Source organism: Cuculus canorus, chromosome 2 (genome assembly GCF_017976375.1).
Source record: "Cuculus canorus isolate bCucCan1 chromosome 2, bCucCan1.pri, whole genome shotgun sequence".
NCBI classification, from domain to species: Eukaryota; Metazoa; Chordata; class Aves; order Cuculiformes; family Cuculidae; genus Cuculus; species Cuculus canorus.
The window spans coordinates 50,429,734-50,455,016 of NC_071402.1; the positions used below are offsets into that span (position 1 = coordinate 50,429,734).

Genomic DNA, 25,283 nt, shown 5'->3' on the forward strand with positions numbered 1-25,283 from the left:
TCTGCATTAGCAACTGGTTTGTAACTCCCACACCTTCCTTCTCCACATGTGGGACAGCTCCAGTTTAACTCCAGGACGTATTACTCCACAGAGTTGTAGTGCGGAGGGGGCTATCCGCAGTGGCAGGACATGCAAAGCAAAGGACATGGCAGGGCTACAGCGGGTCTCAATGTATCAATGATATAAGCTCTCAGGAGAGGGAACAGAAGAATTTATAGAGACCATTCTGTTCACAAATTTGCCATCCGAGTTTCTCATCTCACAAAACTCCTAAGAATTAGGTCCATGACTACAGTTCAGATTTAAGTTTCCCTTTGCCCTTATTCTAACACACTTTTCCATCCCAACAAGGCATGAAATGCCTCCAGACACTCTGCCCTCCACATGAAGTGGTGGGAGAACTGTTCCAGAGGACTACAGCTACATGGAGACTCCTTCAGCCTTAAGCATAATCAGAATGACCTGACTGAAATCCAAGAATAATGTGAATTAGGTGCTTTGAGTGCCCTATGCTATACATCTTGCTAAACAAGACAGCTTACGATCATGTAAAGATTATAAAATCTTAGTAGAAAGGTGTTACTTGGAACACAGTTTCAGATTTACTTTATTCAAAGAGACACAATTTTTTCATACTTCTCTATGGAAGCAGGAAGAAGCCCAACAACAGATAATCATAGAATCATAGAATAGTTTGGGTTGGAAGAGACCTTAAATACGATCCAGTTCCAACCCCCTGCCATGGGCAGGGACACCTCCCACTGGATCAGACCGCCCAAGGCCCCATCCAGCCTGGCCTTGAACACCTCCAGGGATGGGGCAGTCACAACTTCCCTGGGCCAGTGCCTCACCACCCTCAGCATGGAGAAGTTCCTCCTTATGTGTTGTCTAAATCTGCCCCTCTCCAGTTTATACCCATTGCCCCAGTCCTATCCCCACAAGCCTTTATGAACAGTCCCTCTCCTGTAGCCCCTTCGGGTACTGGAAGGTCGCTATAAGGTCTCCTCGTAGCCTTCTCTTCTCTAGGCTGAACAACCCCAACTCCCTCAGCCTTTCCCTTTGCAAACAACCCATGTTCTTGTAAGCAATCCTACTGAACTGAGAAGATTTCCTCCAGAGAAATTCAGTGGACAAGATATACACAACAAGTAAACAGCAACTTTCATCCAGAGTTCGTTCCTCTGGGAAACTCTGTATCTGAGATATAGAAAAAATGGAAATTTCAGGCAGCCGGGGGAGGGAGGGAGAGAACCCAATCCACTCTGAAATATTTACTTATTCCAGATTTTCCTCATATGGTCAAGTACAGTTGTAACGACCAAAAGAAGCACCTCTACCCTACTGTTACCACCTAGATGCAGCCACAAACTCTTATACTGCCAATATAGGGAAATAAGGACTGCTGATAAATTAACGTGAAATTCTGCTCAGGCTGACTTCAAGAATTCCTCCTGTCAGTGTAGGCAATTAAGAGTGGAGTCAGACAAAAGGATAAGGCCTCACTCTGCTTATGTGAAGGCACTGTGCCAACTTCAGTGTAATGGAGATTAACTTCAATGAGTCAAGGAAAACACTACATTGAGAAAGGACACATTGAGACAGACAGGAGACAGTTCTGCTATCGAAATACCAACATAGAAACCATCAAAATGAAGGACTTGAGTAGTGAGGGACAGATGCAGCGAAGACAGGAAATAAAAAAACTGTTAACAGATGCAAACAGGAGGATGACAAGAGTCGCAAATGTGAATGTAAGGAAGGTCCCTTGTTAATTCAGCAAGTCTAAGTAAGAACCTGTGCCAACCTGCATGATACTGACCATACTTAAGATTCCTATCTGTGAAATATGACTTTGGTACAAGGGTTGGAAATTTCTATCTAGGGAATAACTGTCTGGTCTGTTCAGCCTCTTGGGAGAAAGATAATGACTTCAAACTTCTGTCTCCAAGTAACTTGCATACTCAGGGAAGCCTTGAGAAGCTGGACATTCCTTCCACTGAGCAGGCTGATAGGGTTCAAAGCATATTTCACTATAAGCTGTGTTACTATAGGGTGGAAAATACTAAACAGCTCTAGCCACCTAGGGAGACTGTGGTTATCATTATGAATACATGGGACACTCGTACAGGAATTCTTTTCCCCTGCCTACTGGACAAGCTCTCTCATATATTTATCTGCTCCAGCCACATGCTTTTGGAAAAAAGCTAGACTAAATGAGTAGTTTCAACTAGAGCCAAAGGTAAACACTCCACTGGAACTTTGCCCTAATCAATAGTAGCAATGTTCATGTCACATGAGAGTCAGAGGATAGAATATGGCGCTTACTGAAGTCAGCAAATAAGCTAATTATACTTAGCCTGCTTGAAGAAGGGGACAAGTGAGGTCTGGTCCACCCACCTATTAATGCAATCATCATTACCTTTACCCCTTGTTTGCTTTGTGCTTATAGTACAGAGCAGCTTGTCACAAATGGAGGGTGCTACTGACCCCGTGTGGAAGAAATAATTGTACACTGTAGGAGGCACAAGCGTCTCCAGCGGAATCACCTCAGGTTTAAATTTGTCTACTTACCTCCCTCAGATTTGTTTTTAAAGATAACTCCGTGAAATGGTGTTATAGTGTTGCGAAGGGTCAGTATATTCTCAGGAGTGTATTTACCTGATTTTAGGTGATTTTGCAGCAACTTTTGTTATCTTCTTTAGAGCAGTCAAGTAAGCCCCAACAAATCCTAACTGTAAGTAGTATTAGATTTTATGCTACATTTCCTTCAACTTAGTCTTGCATTGAAGCAAAATAAAACTTATACATTATCAGCTAGAATAGTTCCTGATTTCTTGTGTGATTTAAACTAATTAATCCATCATAGCATAACTCTCCAAAAACTACTTCTAAAAAAAGTATCTTCTGGACAGCCTGTACACACTGCTCTCATCACTGCAAAGGGAACTAAGTATTTAAATCCCTAAAGTAACTTTCACCCAGAATCTTTCCATAAGCATAAGAACAGTGCTGACAAGCTTCGTTCTTTAAAGCAGAAGCTTTCCTGCGCATGCTACTTGTTGATTTGAATCTGGTTGCACAAAGCAGATCTTCAAGGCTATTGCTTGTGACTAACTCAAATTACCTTTCCATGTTGTGGAAAATCAAGTTTGAAAAGGAAGGCTATCACATTCAAACGCTTCTAGTTTTTTTTTCCTGAAACAAAACAGAGTACACCCATGAAGAATCACACTCTGCATTTAACTATGTCAGATCCAAAGGAAATCTCCAGAGTTCCATCATTCTTGTCACAAACAGATGGCTGTATTATTCAATACTGCTGGAATTAGAACAGAGTGCATTACAAAGAGATTAATTATATTATAATTATTAAAATTATAAAGTCTTATATTAATTACATTATACAGCATGAGGCAGCCTTCAACACTGATATCAAACAACAGCAAAGACAGCAGCTTTGATTGTGACTCAATATTAGGGGCTGAAGCTCTAGAGACCAAATCTATGCCAACACTGTTACCATCACTTCCAATGAACAGGCACAGAGAAGTATTCAAACTGCTTGCAGCTATTTAAAATGTATTTGACAATTTGCATCAATCGCTTTCAAACAAAAAGTTAAAAAATAAGATATCTGAAAATACTGTGTTCATATAGACCTGACAGACAAACTCAAGTTGAAGAAATCTTGAAAAACGAAAAGAAACTGAGAAAGAGAGCAACAAACTTTTTATTCTGTCAATTCATTTTTCACCTGTACACTATGATAAATTAAAACACTGAGCCATCATGGTTGGTTTTGTTGCCCTTCATTACATATATATCTGAATGCATCCATTAGATTGAATCCTAGAAGTATAAACTATGATGCAGCAACTGTTGTCTCAGAATATGGGAGTTACCGTATCTGGCAGGAGATTTTTAAATGACCACATTCACGTAGCCAGATCTGTAAAGGCCATTTGATTGCGAGTAAACCCAGAGTCTAACATAAACTTAACAGCAGCTCTACTCAGCACGACGAACTGCATATTTACAGAAAGATTTGCACATACACCATAAATAAAAATTTAAAATGAACCTTTTTGTAGTTACAACATAATCCACCCTTCATACTCCTACTGTGCTGCTTAAACAATATTTGAACATCTGGGAGATTCAAAGGCACGGAGCATTTCTGATGTTGCTACAAACTCACTCTTTGGGGATACATTATAAAGAACCAGAATTTTTTTTAAGCTTGGATCGCAAACTTTTTCAATAAAGTCTGGTGGACTTTTATACATTATATGTCAACAACTAACAGAGTTACCATTTGATCAGGTTTCAAATTTTCTAATTCTGTGGTGACATCTAACGTCATCACAACTAAGAAAGAGGAAGTCAAATGAACGACCAGTCCCTTCCCAATGATGCGTGCACAAAAAAATCAGTGTTAATTCAATCCAAATACACTTTAAAATCAAAGCTTTTGGAAAAAGTCAGCATACATCTTATATAAGTTTTATTAACCATACAGTACATTAGCATTTCCTTTGAAAAGCTTAGACCTTGCTAAGCGGTTTTAATGAAAGCAATTATATAATTCTATCTGCATACAGAAATCCACTACATTCACACAGACAATCTTAAGTTTCTCCAATAAACAGTCAAAACCTACAATTTACTGAAAATACAAAGTCTGTTTTAACAAAAGCAAAAATGTTCCTGTGGTTCAGTAAAACCTGCTTTCTAATATGAAGAGTTTGCATTCATAAAGACACTAAGCTTGGGACAAAAAGTCATCTCCTACAAGGTCAAAATGACACTTAAGATTTTTGTAACTCTGAAATGGCATGCAAACATACAGATCTGTTGACAATTGTTTCTCCTCTTATAAAAGACTTACTGGACCAGAGGAAAGTAGGTATTGTTATGTTTGTTTATACAATGACCTCTGCCCTCATACTAGAAGTGTGACATGCAGAACATTTTATCTGCTGCCTTTGTCACAAATGCTGCTCCTGTAAATTTGAATACTATGCCCTCCAGACCCCCATGACTGGTGCAACAATCACAACTTTCAGAAAGCTTAACAAAACCTAAATTTACTGATTTTCCTTTACAGAAAGTATATACAAGTTTATAAATGCATGGCAGGGGTATCACAATTATATTAACATCAACTCACTAATCGGATTCAAAAGATACCTGCATTCCATAAGGACTCCATGGCTGCTGCCCATTCAATAGTTCTATCAAGGCACTGTACAGTCATTAAATCTCCAATATTCCCCAAGATGTGCTGAAGAATATTGCGAACATGTTTAAGTTGTTAAAAAGCCCTGAGTCAGAACTTTCGTATTTACCACAGGCTTAGCTATAAAAATGGCACATACTAAAACTTCTGCGAAGAACGGTTTTGCTTTGTCAACTCAAGGTATGAAATACATAAAAATATAACAATACAAATTCCAGCAGGTTATGCAAGAATGATATACAATGTACATCATGAAAAATCACAGACTTCTACTGTATGTAATGTATACAGTCAATAAAAAACTTTAGCAATGTATTCAGATGCCAAAACTGATAAAGCAAAACTAAACTGAGGCGTTCCCCATCCCTTCCCAAAGACAAAGAACAACTAGAGAAAAATTCAGTATGACAGAAAGGAGGTAGCACTGCTATAAGTTAGGCTGTAGTGTTGTTGTTTTTTCAAAGTGAAAACATGACCCAAACAGCACAAAGAACAGGATAGACTCTTCGGTTCACCAGCTGCTACTGGAAGAGTACAATTAAGGTTCTGATATTTAATTTCGTAGAGGAAGCTTAGATCATCAGCTCAAAGCAGCTTCTTCAAACAATTTAGTCTTTACACAAATGGCAGTTCTGCTATTAATACTGCTAAAAATAATTAGGCATACATAAAACTTCATCTCTAGAAAATATCTACACAATAAGGACTTAAACCAGATTATTTTTAAAAGACCATTTCACGTCTTTAAAAAAAGCTAAAATACCCATTGTAAGACTACGCTAACAAGGCACAAGAACTTGTGCAAATCTGCTATGTCCTCACCCAGTCCAAGTTAAGAATAACACCTCCTAATCAAATTTTCACATTTACAAAGTAATTTGTCTATTTTCTTGTCAGTCTAATTTTCGGTAGCTACCTCAGCAAAAAGGGATTCCTCCAAACCCTAACATACAAGTACGTAGTATTTCAACAAATGGAAAGTAGGTCGTAAAACTTCAAATTTTGAGAAGTGCCATAAGAACTTGGGGTATAGTAAGTGATAGGAGGTTTTTTTGGGGGAAAAAAAGTCATAGTTATACAAAAGTTAGCAAGCTACAACTATGTAGCATATTCTGATAGCCTCGTAGGTTGTCTTTGTACTTCAAATTGCTCTGTACTGATGTGACCCTTTATGTATTTTACTAAATTGAAAAAAATGGTGTATTTTACTTAAACATCTGAGCATACCTCACATCTGAACAATAGGTACTATTAGGTGTTTGTTGCAAGAAACACATTGAGATATTTAATCCACTTCAATTTCAAAACTGCTATTAAATACTGGGGGATAACAATAATAAACAAAGCTTGTTGATCCTGTATTTTACAATTTTACTGTATATTAAATGCCTTATTGGTTTTTCCTCTCCTTTTCACTTTGCTTGCTAATAATGTTGACAATGAGATTTATGCTTTTATCCTTTGTTGAAGACAGAGGCACAATGACATAACCTCAACTCTCCTACCTGTTATGATCCTCTCTGGCTTCCAACTGGGCTGCTGTTTCACCTTCAGTTATTTAAGTATTAAACGTTTGCACTCTGTGCATGTTGCACAGATGATACCAGACTAAATTGAGTGAATTAACTCAGTAGCTTCCTCAACACCACTAGTTCACCTTCTACATCAGAATCCAAAGACAGTGTGTGAATCTAAGTATTTGTTTCCATAAATGATAGTGGATTTGCAAACATTTTTCCTCATTAAGTTTTTTGAAAGCCAAGCACTGTGTAGCCTTCCCAACACAAAATACAGCTTTTCCACCTATTAGAGGTCTCTTAATAATTCAAGCACGTTGGCTAGCTTATGTAGTTTTTCTGTTTCAGCTGTTTTTCCTGACTGTAAAAGCATCAAGGTGACAGCTTTAATTTCAACTGGTACAAAACATTGCCAAATGAATCCAATCACCAAGTGGTATGGAGCCACATACATCTGATGCAACTACAGTACAGAAGACTACAGCTGCTCCTGTTGCTGTACCTTCACCCACTGTCTCCATTTCCATAGGACTGTGATGGCATTCAAGTATTACGTGTTATGAAGTATAAACCAAACGGAGCACTTGTTTATCTATGCCACAATATGTGCCTCCTGTAGACAAGGAGCATTTAACATTAAACTTCAGTTTCCCACCCAGGATGCTTTAGATCAGTTTCTGCTCAGCTGAATTACTCAATTGTAATAACTTGTTAATTACTGTTAATTTGTTTCAGTTGGAATACTTTTCTAGTAATTCTGGCTTGCTCCAGTGAAAACGAATTCGAAAAATGCCAACTGCTATATTGAGGTTTGTTTTAAGCTGCATTATCAAGAAGAAATGCCGCCTACTTTTGTGCTGACAACAGTTTATAGAGGTCTCCTTGAAGAATAAATAGGACACAATATTTAAAATATGTCTACCAGAGCCAGAGGCAACTGAGGCCCAGATCTGATACATTACAGGCTGAAACTCAAAATGGACTGTCAAGTGGCACATCCCATTACAAAATTGTTTTTAGAGGAAGACTGACATGAAACTGAAGCCTATTACAGAAAGTTCTGCTGTCAAACACATTACAATATGAAAACCTGACTTACTGACATGCATATTGGCCAAACAAAAATTCAGCAAACACTCAGGTGCACTTGAAGCCTAAGTGGAGACAGCAAAACGCTGAACTGAAAAAAGCCCAACTTCCCAAAGCTCTTTGAAAAACTGGTATTTTAGAGTAGGGACCCAAGAAGCAAGAAAAGAAGATGGCTATTTAGTTTGGCCAAAAAGACAGATACACAGATTATCTGAGAACAGATTGTGTCCAATTAAATATTCCTGAAAAGAATGATGAACGTTTGCCATTCTGGAGCAGTATCAAAGATGGCTATTAGAAAGGCTGTGTATTACCTCACTTTGCTATGTTAAAAGCCAGTCCATATACATTTTTTCAGTATATCACTGTGGTTGTTTCCTGGAAAATCCTATTCAGTGTTTAAACCTTATTGGCTAAAAGTTTACCTACCTTTTCAGTTTACTAGTAACATCACCTGAGACTTGTGCCAATGTTTGCACAATTCAGGCATATCAAGATAAGTCTCAGAAGACCAAGATGGATCCTCTGAAGAAATCAGTTTTATGCCTTTGCCTTACTTGGATCTTCCCCTGAACTCTCCCTTTGCCACATTTTTGACAAATGCAATGAAAATTCAATGAGAAATTAATCTTAGCTCCAAGTAAGGTGCCTAACTGACTCCAGCATATATTTCTTCATTGTTCAGCGAGAGCACATCTAAACAAAGTCTGCACAACAGCAAAGGGCTACATAAAGTATGCACTCAGAAAATTGCTAAATCACACATTCCTTTTAGCAACGAGAATCTTTACATCACCATACTTTCTTCCACCCCAAAAGATGGAAGGATGTACTTGCTATCAAAATGTTAATAGCTTGCAGTTCCTGAACGGTAGGAATTTCGGGGTTATGAACATCTCTTTGTGTCACATCCGTGCCAGCTAACTCCTTCAGCCACCTTCAATCTACCCAGGCACGGCTCACAGAACGCACTGCTCTGCCAGCATTATCTTCATTTGCAGTATTACCCAGTAATGTTCACAGCTAAGCTCTGCTGTTAACACCTGACTCAGATGAATAAGCAATATTGAATTTTTATTTCCACTGTTGATACTGGAAACAATAAAACCAATTTAAGAGAGGAAATAGTGCAAAAATCTCTATTTTTTTCCCCCTAGTTTATAGACCCAGAATTTTTAAATGACCCCACATACATATTTGTTTCTCTACAGCTGATCAAATTCACTCACTGAAATGGATAACTGACCCACTGCTCAAACGTTTTCCTTGCCAGACAAGTCAAAAGCAATTCCATACAAAATGATGTGTTTAGCAAAATTAAGAAGTTCACTATTTAACTTGTCAGACTAAAGTGCAGTATTGGGAATATAGTATTTCCAAATTAGCTTTTTCTCTTTACTGTTTCCTTCCCAATCCATCCTCAACAAAGGGCACAATAAAGTTAGAATTACCTTAACACTGTGTTTCGAGGCCTGATCTTAGAGGTATGTTATTTATCACCACTGTGTATACACTTTGTATTGATTTTGCCCTAATGTATACTTCAAGATCAAAATTTCTGTGAATCGTCACTGTCATAGGAATTTTGAACATTCTCCAGCAAAGCATAAAACAAAAAAATCCTAACTATTTATATTTTATATTAAAAAAACCCCTTACATCACTTGACAACATACATTAAAAAAACACAAACAAAGCCAAAATAAGATTGTCCCTTTACACTTTTAAGGGGAAGAAGACGACAAAAAGAAAATGAAAAAAGACTGCTTTAGTTTAGCTTCAGGCTTATATGGTTTTTTTTAAGAGTAAAGCTACAAGCTGACTGTTTAAATACTGTTCTCTTATTCAGTGTGTTCACAGTCTTTAAACAATGGCCACATAATGAAGCTGTGCTAGAAATGTTTTTATCAGAACCCTTTACCACTTGTCAAACTGATGGAGACTTAGGTCATCAAGTTGTCCTTATTATTTCATATGCTAATAAAAGACACTGGGTTCCACTACTTAATACAAAAGGATCCTTCGCTCAATTGCCTTGCGGCATATAGGGCATTCACTCATTCGATCTCCACAAAGTTGACACGTTCCATGGCCACAGAGAAAGATCATGTTCTTCAGACGGTCCAAACAGACAGGGCACATAGTCTGTAAGAGATTTCGACGTTACACAGTCAATGACAGCAGTAATACAGTACCAAGTACACAATATACCAATTAATAAAATTTAACAATAAATACATCATCTTAAGCATAGCCACATAGATCTGGCCACTAATCTGAAAACTAAGTATTTTTTCAAAATTACATTTCTACTTCACATAGAGTTAAAATGATTGGGCTTTTCCTACCGCATCATGACACAAAAACTATGTAGCTATTTCCCCAAGTATGATCCTTGTAAGAAAGTCAATCCAATAGCAGGTAGACGTCACATTTTCATTATCATTACCCAAGTTTGCAACATTAAGACATTCTTCAGCCACATATCCCTTCATGTCATGTAATCTTCCAGGGAACAAACACAACACAAAGAGCTTTGTGTGTGCGACGCTCAGGTAATGACTTACCAACATCTTCTCAGGCTACCTAGTCATTCATACACTTAGCTTTAAACACTAAGCACTGAACACGTGTAGAAGTAATAAAAATGCTGCACAATCAATATTATATGTTAAGATTAAACATTGGTAATTCCAGCCTTTGTTCAGGGGATTTATCTAGGTTTTCAACCAAAAGAACACCTCATATTTCAAATGAAGAACAATTTAATAAACCTGTGACCTTCAGCCATAACAGTAGCACAGCAAACTTTTAAAATCAGTTTGAATTGTTGAATCTTAAAGTGAGAGCCAATGTTCCAAAAAGATCGCCTTAAAGCTCTTTAACAACAAAGTTCATTTTGTATCAGGCCACTAAGGAACAATGTCCTTCACCTTTCGTCGCAGGAAGAAACTGATGTTTTGGTAAGGCATGTTCCTTCACCATAAACATATTGTAGGTGCATTAAGATTTCATTTACAATAGTTCCTCAAAGGTTAGGGAATGAACAGATGTTATAGCAGAAGATAATCATTAAGACCATTCTGTAGTCCAACAAATCAACACTAAGATGTACTCAGATCTGAGACACGCTACTGATATCTAACATTTATAAATGTTGATCTGCATAGTGTGCACTCGTAGAAGTGCAAATTCATTTTATCACCACGCTGCACCTGTGACTTGTTTCCATAGTTATCATTACTGGTTTACTTCAGTTTGTTCATCTCATGAGAGAGAATCCATAGCAGGGACCCTACTCAGTACCACCTTAAAGCATACTCTGAAATCAATAGCTATTACTTTCTAGGGTAGATGACTTAGTTGAAGATCAAAAAAGCTCACCATCAGGCCGCTTACACAGAGTTCAAATTGTCATGGAATCTGGACAAATGCCCATTTTCATCTCCAGAATACCAGTACAACTGGCCAGCAGGAACATAAAACATCCAGAAAAAAACTTACGTCATGTTTCTAAAAAATCTCTTCACTTTTCCCAAAAATGCTGTGCTCAAGCTGTGTCAAGAATTTCCACAGTACTATAATAGAACACTCTCAAACTAAAAACTTGCGAAAGACCAACTACCTGTCCGTGAGTTCTGCATATTTTTCCATACACACCAAGTCATTGCCTTAGATGTTCCAATAAGACAATTAGACAATTAGAGCATTCTTCCTCCAGCAACCTATAGTCTTCAAATATGAATGAAACAGCTGTTTCCAATTAATATGTAGCTGTCCTGTGACAAATGTCTATAACCTGATAGTACCGACATTATGCCCTTTAACGAAGGGCTGACAAAGCAAATCCAAACCTTATCTTCGGAGAAAAAGCTTGTAACCTTTATTCTATGTTTTTAGCCTAATTTTGGGCTTTTGTGCCCAAATATAATGTCAGAATTACTTAAGTTACAAGGCTATGCTTCTCTACAAATGCCACCCATTTGAAAATATCCATCAAGGGACACAGAAGTAATAAAAAGTTAAACCCTCTTCAAACACTATTACTTTTGATTATTTCATTTAGTAAAGCACAGAAATTCTAACAGTTTCATTTTATAGATCTTTCTGGCAACTACATGTAATATAATCAAATTGCCCAATTTCTCCTGCTTAGTATAAATGCAGAGTATTTAAAATATCAACTGCTTGATCTGTTAATAGAACAGTACTTTAACATTTAAGTTACTTCATACAACAGGAGAATTCAGCCGTCAGGAACAAGAAAACTTGCTGTTTGCTATGCAGTTCTGCTCTGACAAAGATTTTCCTCATTAAGTTCAGAGTTTCCCAGTGGGATACAAGCCCACATAACTGAGTTTTATCTGATTTTCAAGGGGCACTGGTCATTTAACTTCCAGCTTATATGCATTTTTACAGCGATGAATGCCTATATACACCAATTTGTGCCACAGCAGCAAGAAATAAGTGCCGTTTCTACTATGCTACCGGTTTTTTAGAATGATCTCTGCATGAAACCACACTGCTTTTTTTTATCTGCACGAGGCATTTGACTCTCATCTTTCGAAGAAAACAAACATACAAAGAAGGCACTATGCCTTGATGTGAGAATTATCTCTTTGGATAAGTACTCTGAAAAAAGTGCTCATCGTGCTCTTAAGTATAGCTGGGTTTGCAATTAAAAATCAACATTTACTATTAACAAGGTGTTTTAAACTGCTTGAAGTATCAATTCCTCATTGCTAAAAACATTTTTTTCAACAATATACAGGTGCACAGTGACAAAATAAATACATTTTTAAGGAGAAAAGGTGATATAAGTATGGTGAAGGAACATACATAAGATATTAGATAGGCAATGGTGATTATGTATGAAGTGGAATAAAGGTATTGCAATTACAGTCAAAAGGGTTCACATTTAGGGAATCCCTGAAGAATGGTGTGGTCATCAGATGTGGGAGATTCTGTAGACATCAGCATCACTTCTGCTTGGCACCAGAAATGGTTTTAAAAGCTTGCTGCACTAACATACTAGGTTATCACTGAAGGTATGAGTTGAAACATAGGATTATACCTGCTGAAAGAGAACAAATTAAAGTACAAAAAAAGTCAATGTAACACGATGACTGAACTGTTAAAGCACAAAGGTAAGACAAAATTGTTACAAATAAAAAAACACCCTAGAAAAACTTAAAAAAAATTGGAATAACATCTAATGAAGAAGAACAACTGCAAAATGAAGTAGTTTTCCTTTCATGTTCCTATACGTCAAGAGTATTAGCACACCCAAACAGAACTTCAATATTTTACAAGCTCCTACAATAAAGTAACCAGAAAAGAAAAACAATACATCTGAAGAAAACAGATTACTTGTATTTAAGCATTCAACTGCATGCCTTGCCTATGCAATTTTAAATGCCAAAGCAGTAACCTTATTCTTTTCATCCAATGTTAAAAAAGAAAGCAGAAGCTAAACAGTAGATATAAGATATCAGAGATATCTAGAAACTCCATACGTTATTATCAAAAAGACATGCATTTTTCAAATGACAGGTTTTAATCTGCATATTCTTTTACAGACAAAACCCACTAACTAATCTGGTTTGAACTGAGTATTTGAATTTCTTTTACTGGGGTGCTGGCTCCCAAATTTAAGGCATTTGGGGACATGGCCCCTAAAACTGATGATCTAAACACATCACTGTTAGCTTGCACTTGAATAGCTGAGAGCAGCATCTACCAGGACTAGACGCAATGTTGCCGTCACTGAAGTATTACTGACTGCTCTCAGCCTACAGGAGGAAAAGGCAAGCAATACACTAAGACAATTTCTCCATTTCCTGTATCCATTAAAGGTTTCTTCCAATTGTGTTATACATAGCGAAGACGAGAAACGTATTTATTAGGGCTCTAAGCGAGCAAGTTCATACAACTTGGACACCCCAGGTCCTTCACTGGTGAAAAAACAAATCTCAAAATAAAGCGGCTTTTTTGTTCAGAGGGAAATGCATGAAAACAGTTTAGTAATTTTAACACAGGAAAGTTCCAATGTAGACAACTACTTAAGCTCTTCTAAAGGAACTAGACTTAGAGATGTAACAAATTTAAATTGGTAACTGTCAGTTATCTGAAACATTAAGTTTAGGGTTTTATTAGGTTTCTAAATTGCACATAACTTAACCAGTTATCAATCGATATAATCTATAGTCAATTTGTCTAAATATCTCCCTGCAAACACTACATATAATTACAAAAGACAAATCTTACAATTTACATTCCAAATATTCAAATTACATGTCCGGTACTTTCAGAAATTTTAATTTGGCAACCACACAATTTTTGAAGAGTACATAAACTACAGCCTTCATGTGACCGTCAAACTCCCAGCCATTGTCCAAAGGCAATCCATGAAGAGACCAGTAAAGATTCAGGTAAATACAGAATAGAGAAGAATATCTACTTTTATTACTGTCCTGTGAAAACAGCTTCTGCTGTACCTATACACTCAGGTCAGCCAAACAGACAGAGGACATACTGACTGGGTAGAGTATCCTTTTTCAGTCATATCAACACAGCTGCTCCAGCAGATGGATTATCAAACATGGCCACTTGGGGGTTTGTTTATTTATTTGTTTTTTAAATATCCTGTACACAGAAGACATACCAGCCACATCACACACACAGAAATACTGGTTATCCAACTACTAAGAACCAAAGCAGTTCAACACAATTTTAATTTTTTTTAATAACCGAAAGTGCCTTTCATTTTTTCAATTATTTCAGAGGTCAATAAAACTTTTATCCAGCAGTTTTACCTGTTCTTTGATGTCTTGTAACTGTTGCTGCAGCTTCTGTACATCTGCATTGACATTGGTGTTGTCTTTGTCCTTCTGCAAAACTGGAATGTTTCCACTTGCTGTAATTTAATAAAGATATGTGATTATGCGTCAACACAATGAAACAGGAATAATTATTTCCCGTGTAGTAACTACAACCTTTCGATTATCTGAAATAATGTTAGTCAAACATATTTGATAATCTAATTAAATTCACTACATCACTGCAGTTCAATTCATAAAGAACTTATTTGAGTTCAGTGGCAGTGCTCCTTTGACCAATGTTTCCTCAAGACAGATGCTTAAAATGCCTGTATCCTCTTTATGTTCACAGAGCTCTTATTTGTCCGTGTTTTGACACAGGTAAAGAATAAAGTCAAACCCTTTCGCATTGAAAATACTTTTAATTTACACAGCTGATTCTATTTGGCATTCAAAAATGCCCAAAGTGTCTTGGAAGTGGTTTGTTCAAAATTTAAACAAAGCTCAGATTAATATTCCTGATACAGGAAGCAATGTTACTGTAAGAAACAGAAAAAATTGAGGAGTATTTTAAATAACAGATTTTTAATTTCCAGTGTATTACAAACCTGATTTTAAGGGTTGTTCTTATATTTATCTCTTTAGGAACAATACGAACCTAATATTCCAACTCACATAAACTCAATTCAGACACTGTGTATCACACATACACACACAAAGTCAATACAAATGATTCATAGAAATTATTCAGAAAAATCACAAGAAGTTTAAAAAATACTCAAAACAGGAGATGTAAAACTGAACAATCTGTCATTAGAGTCACTCGTACCAAGATGCAAAATACTTATCATTCCTTTATCAGTGAGGAAATTCCAGAAGTAAGTAAAATACATTTATTTGCCCATTTGCACAATTACAATCTTCATCTTCTGCTTCACAGGACACAAATAAGTGGCCAAGAAGTCATATACGTTTAAGCTTCTACTGTGGCCGCTGGATGCAATCCTGTAGTCTAATGACTGATGTCACCATCCTATTTGCTGCTATCAACACAGAAGGAGTGCAAACAGCAAATGGATACCTTGCTTAACACTGTTTTAAATAAACTTTTCTTTTCAAAGGAAAGGAAAGATTTAGGTCACTTTAAAGAACAAGAATAAGAAGTTGGGGGAGAATGTGAAAGAGTACAGATTTTTGGAGTCACTCACAAATATCGTCAGTGGTATCTTCTGTACCTTTCCCTCCACAGCACATTATGAAAGGCACTCTTCGTTCAACCACTGCCCGACACTGTACACATTTCTTCATCAAGCTTGCACAATCTGGGAGAACAGAGAAATAAATTGATTCTGAATCCTGCTATTTCATTGTTCTTCTTTCCTAACCACGAGCTTGTGTATTCACAGCAACTATATATCCATGCCATAACAGATGCTTATAATACAAATTACTTGTGCTCATCCTGACATCATTTTCCGCAATCACACCCATGAACAATGTCTTGTTTGGTACTCAAAGTAAGCCTATTCTGTTTATCTTCTTTCACTGTATTTCAAGTGAGCAGGATCCTCTTTCTCCACATGGCTGTCTGTTCCACAGAATTACAGAAGTTAGAAAAGCGACATCACACATGTTTGAGACCAATTTCCAAGAACGTCCCGACTACCTGCTTTTTCCTTTAGAATAAAGTATCTTCACGTAGTGTCCTAATGCTCCAGGGCCAAAGAGGTGTGGCTCCTTACCCTTAAAAAGGGCAAACCTATATCTTTTGATATAATCCCAGAAAGAAGGCAGTAATTCTTCTACAAAAGGAAAATCATTATATCCCGTAAATGCTGAGAGTTACTGTGAATCAACAGAATAGATATTATAAACTTCACAAAATTTGAGGAAACTTTCTCATCCTGCTTTAACAAGACGCCCAGAGAGTAATCTGGGAAGAAATCATCTACATCTGTTAAATCTTTTGCTGTCATTGTTACAGCTTAGCATTGGTGACATGTATTGCACTGCTGAAATCCTTCACCACAGCAATTAATCATTTTGCAGTCCTCTTCCTGGGAAACTATCAAAAAAACTTCTCTCATCATCTTTCAACTGCGGAAGTGAAAGAGGCCAGATCAGGATAACCGTCAAATCAGTGATTCAGTGTCAGGTCTCTCAGCCAGAACACGGGAAAAATCTGACTTCTCTAGAGAGAAGCCCTGAACTGTCTGGTGACAAGGTGATGGGTGCATTCTCATCCACATATTCTCAAAACCAGAAAAATTCTGGAGAACTCCTATGTCTTTTTTCTTTTTTTTTCTTCTTTTTTTTTTTGGCTACACAAGATAAATCAGAGTGAATCCTAACTGCAACTCTTTGCAAAGGTAGATGATGTGCCTTTTAGGGAAGAACATAGCCCTTGTGCAAATCTGTAGATTATTAATGAGGCATATTAAATATTTATTGACCATACTTTTTTAAAACACCATTTGCAAATCTGAATGCCCTCAAGAAGCTGCAACAAAGCAATAAAATGAATTCTAATTATTTCAGAAGTTTTAATGATATACAGCAGGCTTCTACAATCTGAGTGAACCTACTCACAATTAAATAATTCAGATGGAAGAGCACTTCTTTTTTTTTAAAATCTCCTGTTTGTCCTCCAATTATTTCATTAACAGCATGCCAAACAATGCCAACGTTCTGAGTATCACACCAGACTATTAAATAAACTGGACCTTAAGTCAGGTTACTAATAAGCTTTTAGCAATCTGATTAAAAACGTTCTGTTTCAAAATTAGTTCAAAAAGAACTTCTATCAAATTTACTTACTTTCACAGGCACACATATGACCACAAGGCTGGAAAAGCACTGCCGCCTTTTTGTCTGAACATACTACGCATTCTTCAATCTGTAAAGAACAATAAACACACATACGAGAAAAGTTTATCTTCTGCTCTTGATAAGAATTTGTTTTCACATTCTCTTTGGCAAGGCACACAGACTTTAAGAAGCTCCAAGTAGTGTTTATTTTAACTAATTCAGCACTTCAAAATGCAACCTGCATTATCACACTGACTGCTAAGAACAGATATTTGCTAGCAACGTTTCTATGTTCAGTACGCTGATAGGCTCAGAGAAACAGCTAGAGAGTAGAGTTTTTTTCCTTTATGCTTTTCTCCTTCTTTGTTTCACCGTATTCTCTTAAATTGACGTTGTTCAGCCTGGAGAAGACTCCCGGGAGACCTTATTGCAGCCTTTCAATACTTAAACGGGGTTATAAGCAATAGGAGGAAAAACTTCCGAGTTGGGCCTGGTACAGCAAGACAAGCTGTAACAGTTTTAAACTAAAAGAGTGTAGATTTATAGTAGATGCAAGGAAGAAATTTTACGCACTGAGGGTGGTGAAACACTGGTGCAGATTGCACAGAGAGGTGGTAGATGCCCCATCCCTGGAAACGTTCAAGGATGGGGCGCTGAGCAACCTGATGTAGTTGAAGATGTCCCTGCTCACTGCAGGGAGGTTGGACTAAATGACCTTTCAAGGTCCCTTCCAACCCAAACCATTCTATGATTCTATGAAATTCACTTACAAGAGACTTCTATAGTAATCTGTTTTAATATTGCGGGTTTGGGTTTCTCAAGCCTTTTAATGTGTGACCACGGACACCACACGTCATTCTATTCATACTGACCTAGACCACCTCTTCCCAGTTCATAGGATTGTTGTCTAGGTTCACTCATTTCTTAGCTTTACAGATATTACCTGATATTTTTATATAGAAGAGTATAAGACAAGTACTGAACAGATATTCCACTCTCTCAATCTAATTTGGCAGAAGAAATCAAAGGATGCTTATCCACAAAAGTTAACTTTCACCTGGGAAAGCAGATTTCCATAGATTAGCTTCTTTAGATGGATGAATGGAAGTAGAAGCGTGCCTTTGCTGCCCTGAATCACCCAGTGGCAGCATCTTTTCACCAGCTATAAAGAAATCTAGAGAAAAGGAGCTCACACTATGTTAACATTTAGCCTTTGAAAATACGCTCTGCAGAATACTGCATGTTCTAAGTAAGAATAAGAGAGAACAGTAAAACCAGTGCAGATTCATATTTACAATTCCAATATCCACGCTGAGTTAGAGGAAAAAAAAAAACATACCAGAAAAGCAGATTAGCAAAAAAAAAAAAGTGTTTTGAAAAAGCTAAAAAGAATAGAGTGGGTTTCCTAATCTGTAGGAAATGTGTGGAACATGAGGGGATTTTTTTGTTTGTTTGGTTTGGTTAATCTCCAACAGCCAAAAATCAACAGAAGGACAAGACTTGGTGATTATGGGGAATAAAAAAGTCCTTAAACAGGACAGCAATGGGGATACAACCCTAACAGTCACAAATACTTCAGAGCAGCCATTTGCAAAACCTGAGCACTTCACTGGGATTAGGTCCCCAAAACAGGGCACAATGGGTTGGTATTCTGAAGGAGAAAGACAGCATAATGAAATTCATGATTCCAAAGAAAGAAGCTGAAAGTAATTATTAAGTTCAAAAATAAGCCCATATTAATTAATTCAGCTTACCGGCAAATCATTTTCCCAAGTTTCCCCCAGGAATACAAGAACTCAGAAGAACTGAATGTTACTAAAAGAAATTACTCTTCAGGAGAAGAAGCGATTTATCTTAACACATAAAAAAATAACATGGGAGGGGGATCTGTTTAAATAAAGCACCTTCAGGTGACTGTATTAGGAACTCTGAGGACCTGAATAATAGAGACATTGCAATGTGGGGAGAGAATGAACAGCAGGAAGGACAGGAGTGTGGGCAAACAGAAAAGAGTACAACGTTGTGACAAGACCTTATGATGCTAAATTAATTCCACCCAGTGAGACACTTGTAAGGCAAAATAGCACTTAAAATATACTACACTTTTTCATGACCTCTTTTATTACTTTTCCATTAAAAACGAGAAAGAACCAATAAACTTTGGATGTTTTTACCTTTGTCCTAGACTGAACTTGTTCTTTACAGATGAGGCATTTTTTCACTCGTGGAGAGCACAGAGAACAGGTGGCAATGTGTCCGCATGGGCCAAACAGAGTATCTCTCTTCATATCTGAACACACCATGCATTCTTCTAAGGTTTCAGAATCATTGTTGATCATAGACGGACTTCGGGAACCCACCTGACCACTACAAAGAAACCTTGCAGTCAAACTTACTTGTAAGAACTTTAAAAGTTCTTAATTTAAAATGCACATCAATTAGCTGTTTATCTACATACTCCTGTGCATTCAGGCATCAATGTATGATCCTCAAGGAATCCCAGCTGCAATTTCCCAAACATACAGCTGACATCAGAGTGCGAGGTCACATGCTCAGATAAAGACATTGTACAGAAACAAGTCACACAAGTTCACATAGCATCTAATGAACATAAAAAACCTTCTCTCCTATCTCATGAGTTTATTGATAGAGACACACCCTGTAGATTCAGAATTGCACAGCTTAACGCTTTAATCAATAATATATTTCCAACCCTTAGCAAAAGACAGGCCTGTAAAGGCACCCCCAAGCTCCCACAGTGAATCCACATTGGAACTTTGTCCTATGCTGCTGCTCACCCAGCAGAGGGAGCACGTGTTGAACCTGAGCAGCTCATTCCTACAGCCCTCACAAGCCCATAAAAGGTGGCAAGAAGGAAGAACTACCACAGGGATGAGGCTGAGACAGGTGGACAGATACAGATACAAAGACTGAAGAACATAAGCACCACGCACACCAGGGCAGCATCAACAAAAACAGTCACTCTCCATGACATTTTAAAAGTACAGTTCTGATTTCCATAGAGGAATTAAGGATGAGAAACACTTAGGCCAATGTTGGGAACACAACTAGGACAAGTAGCAAGCTGAAACTTATTATACCACATGCACTTGATAATGTGACATTTCACAGACACCATAATTCCGACAGAAGTGCTTCCTAGACATCAGGCCTACCCCTTCCTTCTCCTTTTAAGAAACACACAATTATTCAGACTGACATGTACTCAGGAGGTCCCCCATTCAAAGCAGGGTCAACGTTGAATTTACACCAGGTTATACCAGGCTTAGCCCATTCCAGTTTTCAAAACCTGCATGGACAGAGATTTCACAATCTCCTTGCATCAGCAGTCCAAATGCTAAGTTATTCTTTCAGTGATTTCCACCCCCGTCCCTTCTCTGGGATGCTTTGAAGTTCTGCCAACCTCCAATGCACGCTGTCACCTTCCCATTCTCCTCCCTCTCATATTGACATGTATGAAAGCCCTGTAGGATTTGCAGAAGTTTCAACTAATGCATTTATAGATAGCATATAATGTAACAAAGAATATAAAGAATTAACTGAAAGACAAGCAGCTTGTAAGTTTTAATACTGTTGCCAATAAAGGTACAAAGTTTTAAACATGTTGGTTAATCTATAGAAAGCAGAGATTTGGAAACCGCTTATTTTTTAAGTATACAAACCTGACTTTTTCTTTGTGACATTTAGCCAATGCTTTGCAGAGACTCGGGTCAGGGCACAGATCGAGAGGAGACTGACCCTTCTTATTACGAATGCTGAGGTCAGCTCCGTTGGCTGCCAGGAAACAGGCAATAGATGCTGCACTCTTCTTCTCTGCTCCCTGAGTGCCAAGTCCCATTATCAACTGAAAGAAAACAAACACTTAAGCAACTTGAGAGACTCTAAACAGGAGGTCCCTAAACATAGTCTGCATAAAGGAAAACTACATGACATGCCCACATGCATATACACATACATCTGTAAGCCCAAGGAAGCATCTTCAGAACTAAAAGTAAAAACAATTGTATGGTTGCTTAATTTTGAGTCAGCTGTACTTCAGTTTGAATCAACCGAAAGGCTGAGTCATCTTTCCTTTAAGGAACTAAAATTCGGCAAGGACTGGTTCAGCTATTGAAGCATTTAATCTCCTGCACACCTGCACTCACTTGAGAAGTGGCTGTCCTTCTATATAAGCACTGTAAAGGGCAAAGACACAGTGGGTGTATTCAGAATTACAGCCAAAGCATACTGAAATTGCTGAGTTCAGACAAAACACTACTACCACCACACTTGGACTGAAAACATAGTTGGGCAAAGAAGTGAATGTACACTTACTTTCAGTGTAGTAAGTAAAGCACCTGCCCACAACTGACTTTGATTTCAGTTGCCTTCTCAGTCTGGAGGGATTTAAACCCTCGCACCTGTTCTCTTGCCCTAATCGTGTCATGCTCCTCTGGCCTTTTACAACTATTACTGTATTTCTCGATTAGTGTACCTGTTACACATGATTCACAGAGCCACCCGGAAACATAAAGAGAGAAGGCTCACTACCATAGCCCAGCAAGGAGTGGATTCACCTCCTCTGAAGCATTCTGGGTCTGCTCCAACATCTTTCTGTATTAAAGCTCGATCAGATAAAATGCATAAGGATAACACAGACTACATATAAGAAGAAAATGCTGACTAAGAATCTCCCAAGTTATGCTAGGCTACATCCAAAGGAACAGCTTTGGCACAGCTGGGACAGCTCTACTTCAAGGAGTTTTAAGTGCTGAACTCCAGAATTATAAAGGCTTTGACACTAGAACACAGGCAGGTTTTTTACATGCATCTTTCCCACTAATTAAGTGACCAGCTTGACTGAAGTGCGTCTTTCTCTGTCATTTTCAGTTTGTACAGTCTATCCCTGCAGCTGCTCTTCTAAAAGCTGGGTGTCAAGTATCACCCCTAAAAAAATAAGTAACTTTCACTGGATTAACAACCATTTTGTATTTAAAGAACTAGATGTGCTACTTCAGACACAACAGCATACAGGAATAAACTTAAAATACCAGATATCTGTCACTGCAGCTCTAAAGGCTGCATATCTTGAAATCTGAATTATGAAGAAAACAGCTTTCAAAACCCCTCTAGCTGTTTCCCCCATCCCTCAGAGGTGACTTGTAAAGAAAAAGACTTGGTTTAGGTCCATGTCTTGCTTGCATGTGAAGTGTGTATTACAAGTCTTTACCCTCCCTTGATTACTGCCAGATTAACCTCATCACACAGCCACTCAGTTTCTTAGAGAAGCAATTTTTTTTAAGTCTATTTTTTTCCCAGTTAGGAAAAGGGAGATTTAGGCTGCATATTAGGAGGAATTTCTTTACTGCAAGGGTTGTCAAGCACTGGAACAGGCTGCCCAGGGAGGTGGAGCCTGGAGGTACAACCAGCTTCTGGAGGTATTTAAAAGGCAGGCAAATGTTGTACTTGGCAACACGGTTGAGTGGCAAACTTCACAAGGCTGAATTGATGATTGAACTCAATGATCTAAAAAGGTCTTTTCCAACCAAAAGCATTCTGTGATTCTGAGTTCTTATCTCAATAAGCATTACTGGAGGTGCTACGAGACTCTCGAAAGTCACTTCATGAGTTCAGATACTCACGATACTGCATTCTTACCTGCGATTGGGTAAGAACAGTACAGCTTAAAAAGACTTTGTACTAGGAAAACCAGCAAGTTATGGAGAGAAATAGTTTTGTAGTATTCAGATCACAGAACATTTTTGTTTATAAGTTCAGATGATCTTTTCTGCACCTCAGTTACAGTATTGGCTGAAGTGAAGCAGACATTTTATCTAGCTTCAGTCAGGGTACTTTGGACCATGTAAGTAATCCAGCCAAGGTACTGCAACACCCAGAAAATCTGGCAGAGCAGACATTTCTTGAAGGCACACCTACACCAAACAATTTGCTGTAGTCTTTTCTTAATTGCTGGGCCAAGAGCTCTCTTACCATTGACATTTGCACACCTGATGGGCTCTGAGCTGTTCCTGAATGAAACAGCTATCATGTCTCCAGGAGGAAAATCAAACACAGCTAACAGGATGGTTTACTTCACTCACTGTGGATAAAAATTATGTCAAGACTGGGTCTTCCGCATATAACAACCATCAACATTACTTAAGAAAACTGTGTCCCAAAATGCCTCTGTGTGCTGAACACTTTGAAAACACTGTAAGAACATTGCGTTGCATGACACTCTTCTGGTAGTCTGCAACATTTCAGGCACACAGAAGGAAAAAAAAAATAATAATTAACCTGTGCACAAAAGTAAACATTACGCCTTCAGGCCTAGCATGGCTTCAGCAAGAATCCTCTGGAGGCTGCTAGCCCTGAGATGCATCAACGCCAGCCAGCCCCAGGTAACTCACCTGTGAGGGAGAAGGGTCTGCGTAATCCTCACCAACAGTATAAATATAATCTAAGTGACTAAAACTACTGAGCTATCTTTGAAGCTGCGAACACCTAAATAACTACCTGAAAGGGGCCTACAAGAAAGCTGGGGAGGGACTTTTTACAAAGGCTTGTAGTGACAGGACTACGGGTAATAGGTATAAACTGGAGAGGGACAGATTTAGGCTAGACACTAGGAAGAATTTCTCCACTATGAGAGTGGTGAGGCACTGGCACAGGTTGCACAGGGAAGCTGTGGATGCCCCATCCCTGGAGGTGTTCAAGGCCAGGCTGGATGGGGCCTTGGGCAGCCTGATCTAGTGGGAAGTGTCCCTGCCCATGGCAGGGATGATATTTAAGGTCCTTTCCAACCCAAACTACTTCATGATTCTAAATAACATCCACTAGAATTTCTTTAATTCAAGTTAGGATTTAGGTGGTGGCATAATTTTGAATATTAAAGGTATTATAAGGATCTGAAAGATACCTATATTAAAATCAATTACACTACATGAGCCTGAGGAACAATACATTTATTTGAAATAAAATGAACCCTAGACCAAGGAACACAGCATCTGCAATAAAGCAACTGAAATCACTTCTTTTGCGGTGGCGAGGGCTGTACTTGAGAAAAATTTCTCCTCCCAATTGCACAACCTTCACAGTGTGCTAGATAAAAAATTTCAAAATTAAGTAAAGAAATGAAGTTCACTGCTCAGAGCACTGGAACACAGACATGGCTTTTCAGATTGATATCTAAAATGTGCAGGGCTTTGTGTCCTAATTGTTCACTACATGCATTTTGAATAGTCTATCAAAAAACAGCTGAAGAAACCTTTCAAAAATTGGTTTAGCTATTCAGAAGGAACTACTGAAAATCAATTCTAAAGAACTCATTTCATAAGTGGAATTATATGGAATAAGTTCATGATATCAATAAAAAAGTTTATTTTAAACTCTGCTTAAAGCAAAAAGTAACAAATGGTAGAATGTCAACAAAGCTGCTGTCCAACCAATGCTATCAAATATGAAAAACCTTTAAAACCCTGCAAGTGAATTTTTTGTTCTCTCTTAGTTTATTCAACCAAAAAAAATATTATTTGTTGAAGAACTACGCTACAAAGAGGTGCCCTACAGGGCTCAGTAGGTTGGCATCTTCAAGATAGTATTCCAAAGTTAATTCAAATTTAGCCAAGCAAAAATGAGCTCTGAAATAATGACGATTTATGTATCAGATCTGCCATCACATAGACTAAAGGAATCTGACAGGTTTTCCCAGTCTTTAAAGGAACTGATAAAAACTAAACCAAAATAATACAGATTCCATCAATTTAACTTAAGCTGTCATATTCATAAAAAGAAAGCCTTACCACTTCCCAG

General features: G+C 37.9%; 1 protein-coding gene across 2 annotated transcripts in view; it reads right to left on the reverse strand.

The window, feature by feature from the left end:
• Positions 1–9,491: 9,491 nt before the first annotated feature.
• Positions 9,492–25,283, reverse strand: part of MIB1 (MIB E3 ubiquitin protein ligase 1) — an 80,968-nt gene continuing 65,176 nt past the window's right edge. For both annotated transcript variants that reach the window (XM_054058531.1, XM_009563246.2), the window contains exons 16-21: positions 21,155–21,336; positions 19,646–19,838; positions 17,481–17,559; positions 15,872–15,985; positions 14,661–14,761; positions 9,492–9,990 (exon numbers count right to left, since the gene is read on the reverse strand). In XM_054058531.1, the coding sequence (XP_053914506.1) occupies positions 9,850–9,990; positions 14,661–14,761; positions 15,872–15,985; positions 17,481–17,559; positions 19,646–19,838; positions 21,155–21,336 (810 nt within the window). In that variant the 3' untranslated portion in view covers positions 9,492–9,849. The remainder of the gene's footprint in view (positions 9,991–14,660; positions 14,762–15,871; positions 15,986–17,480; positions 17,560–19,645; positions 19,839–21,154; positions 21,337–25,283) is intronic.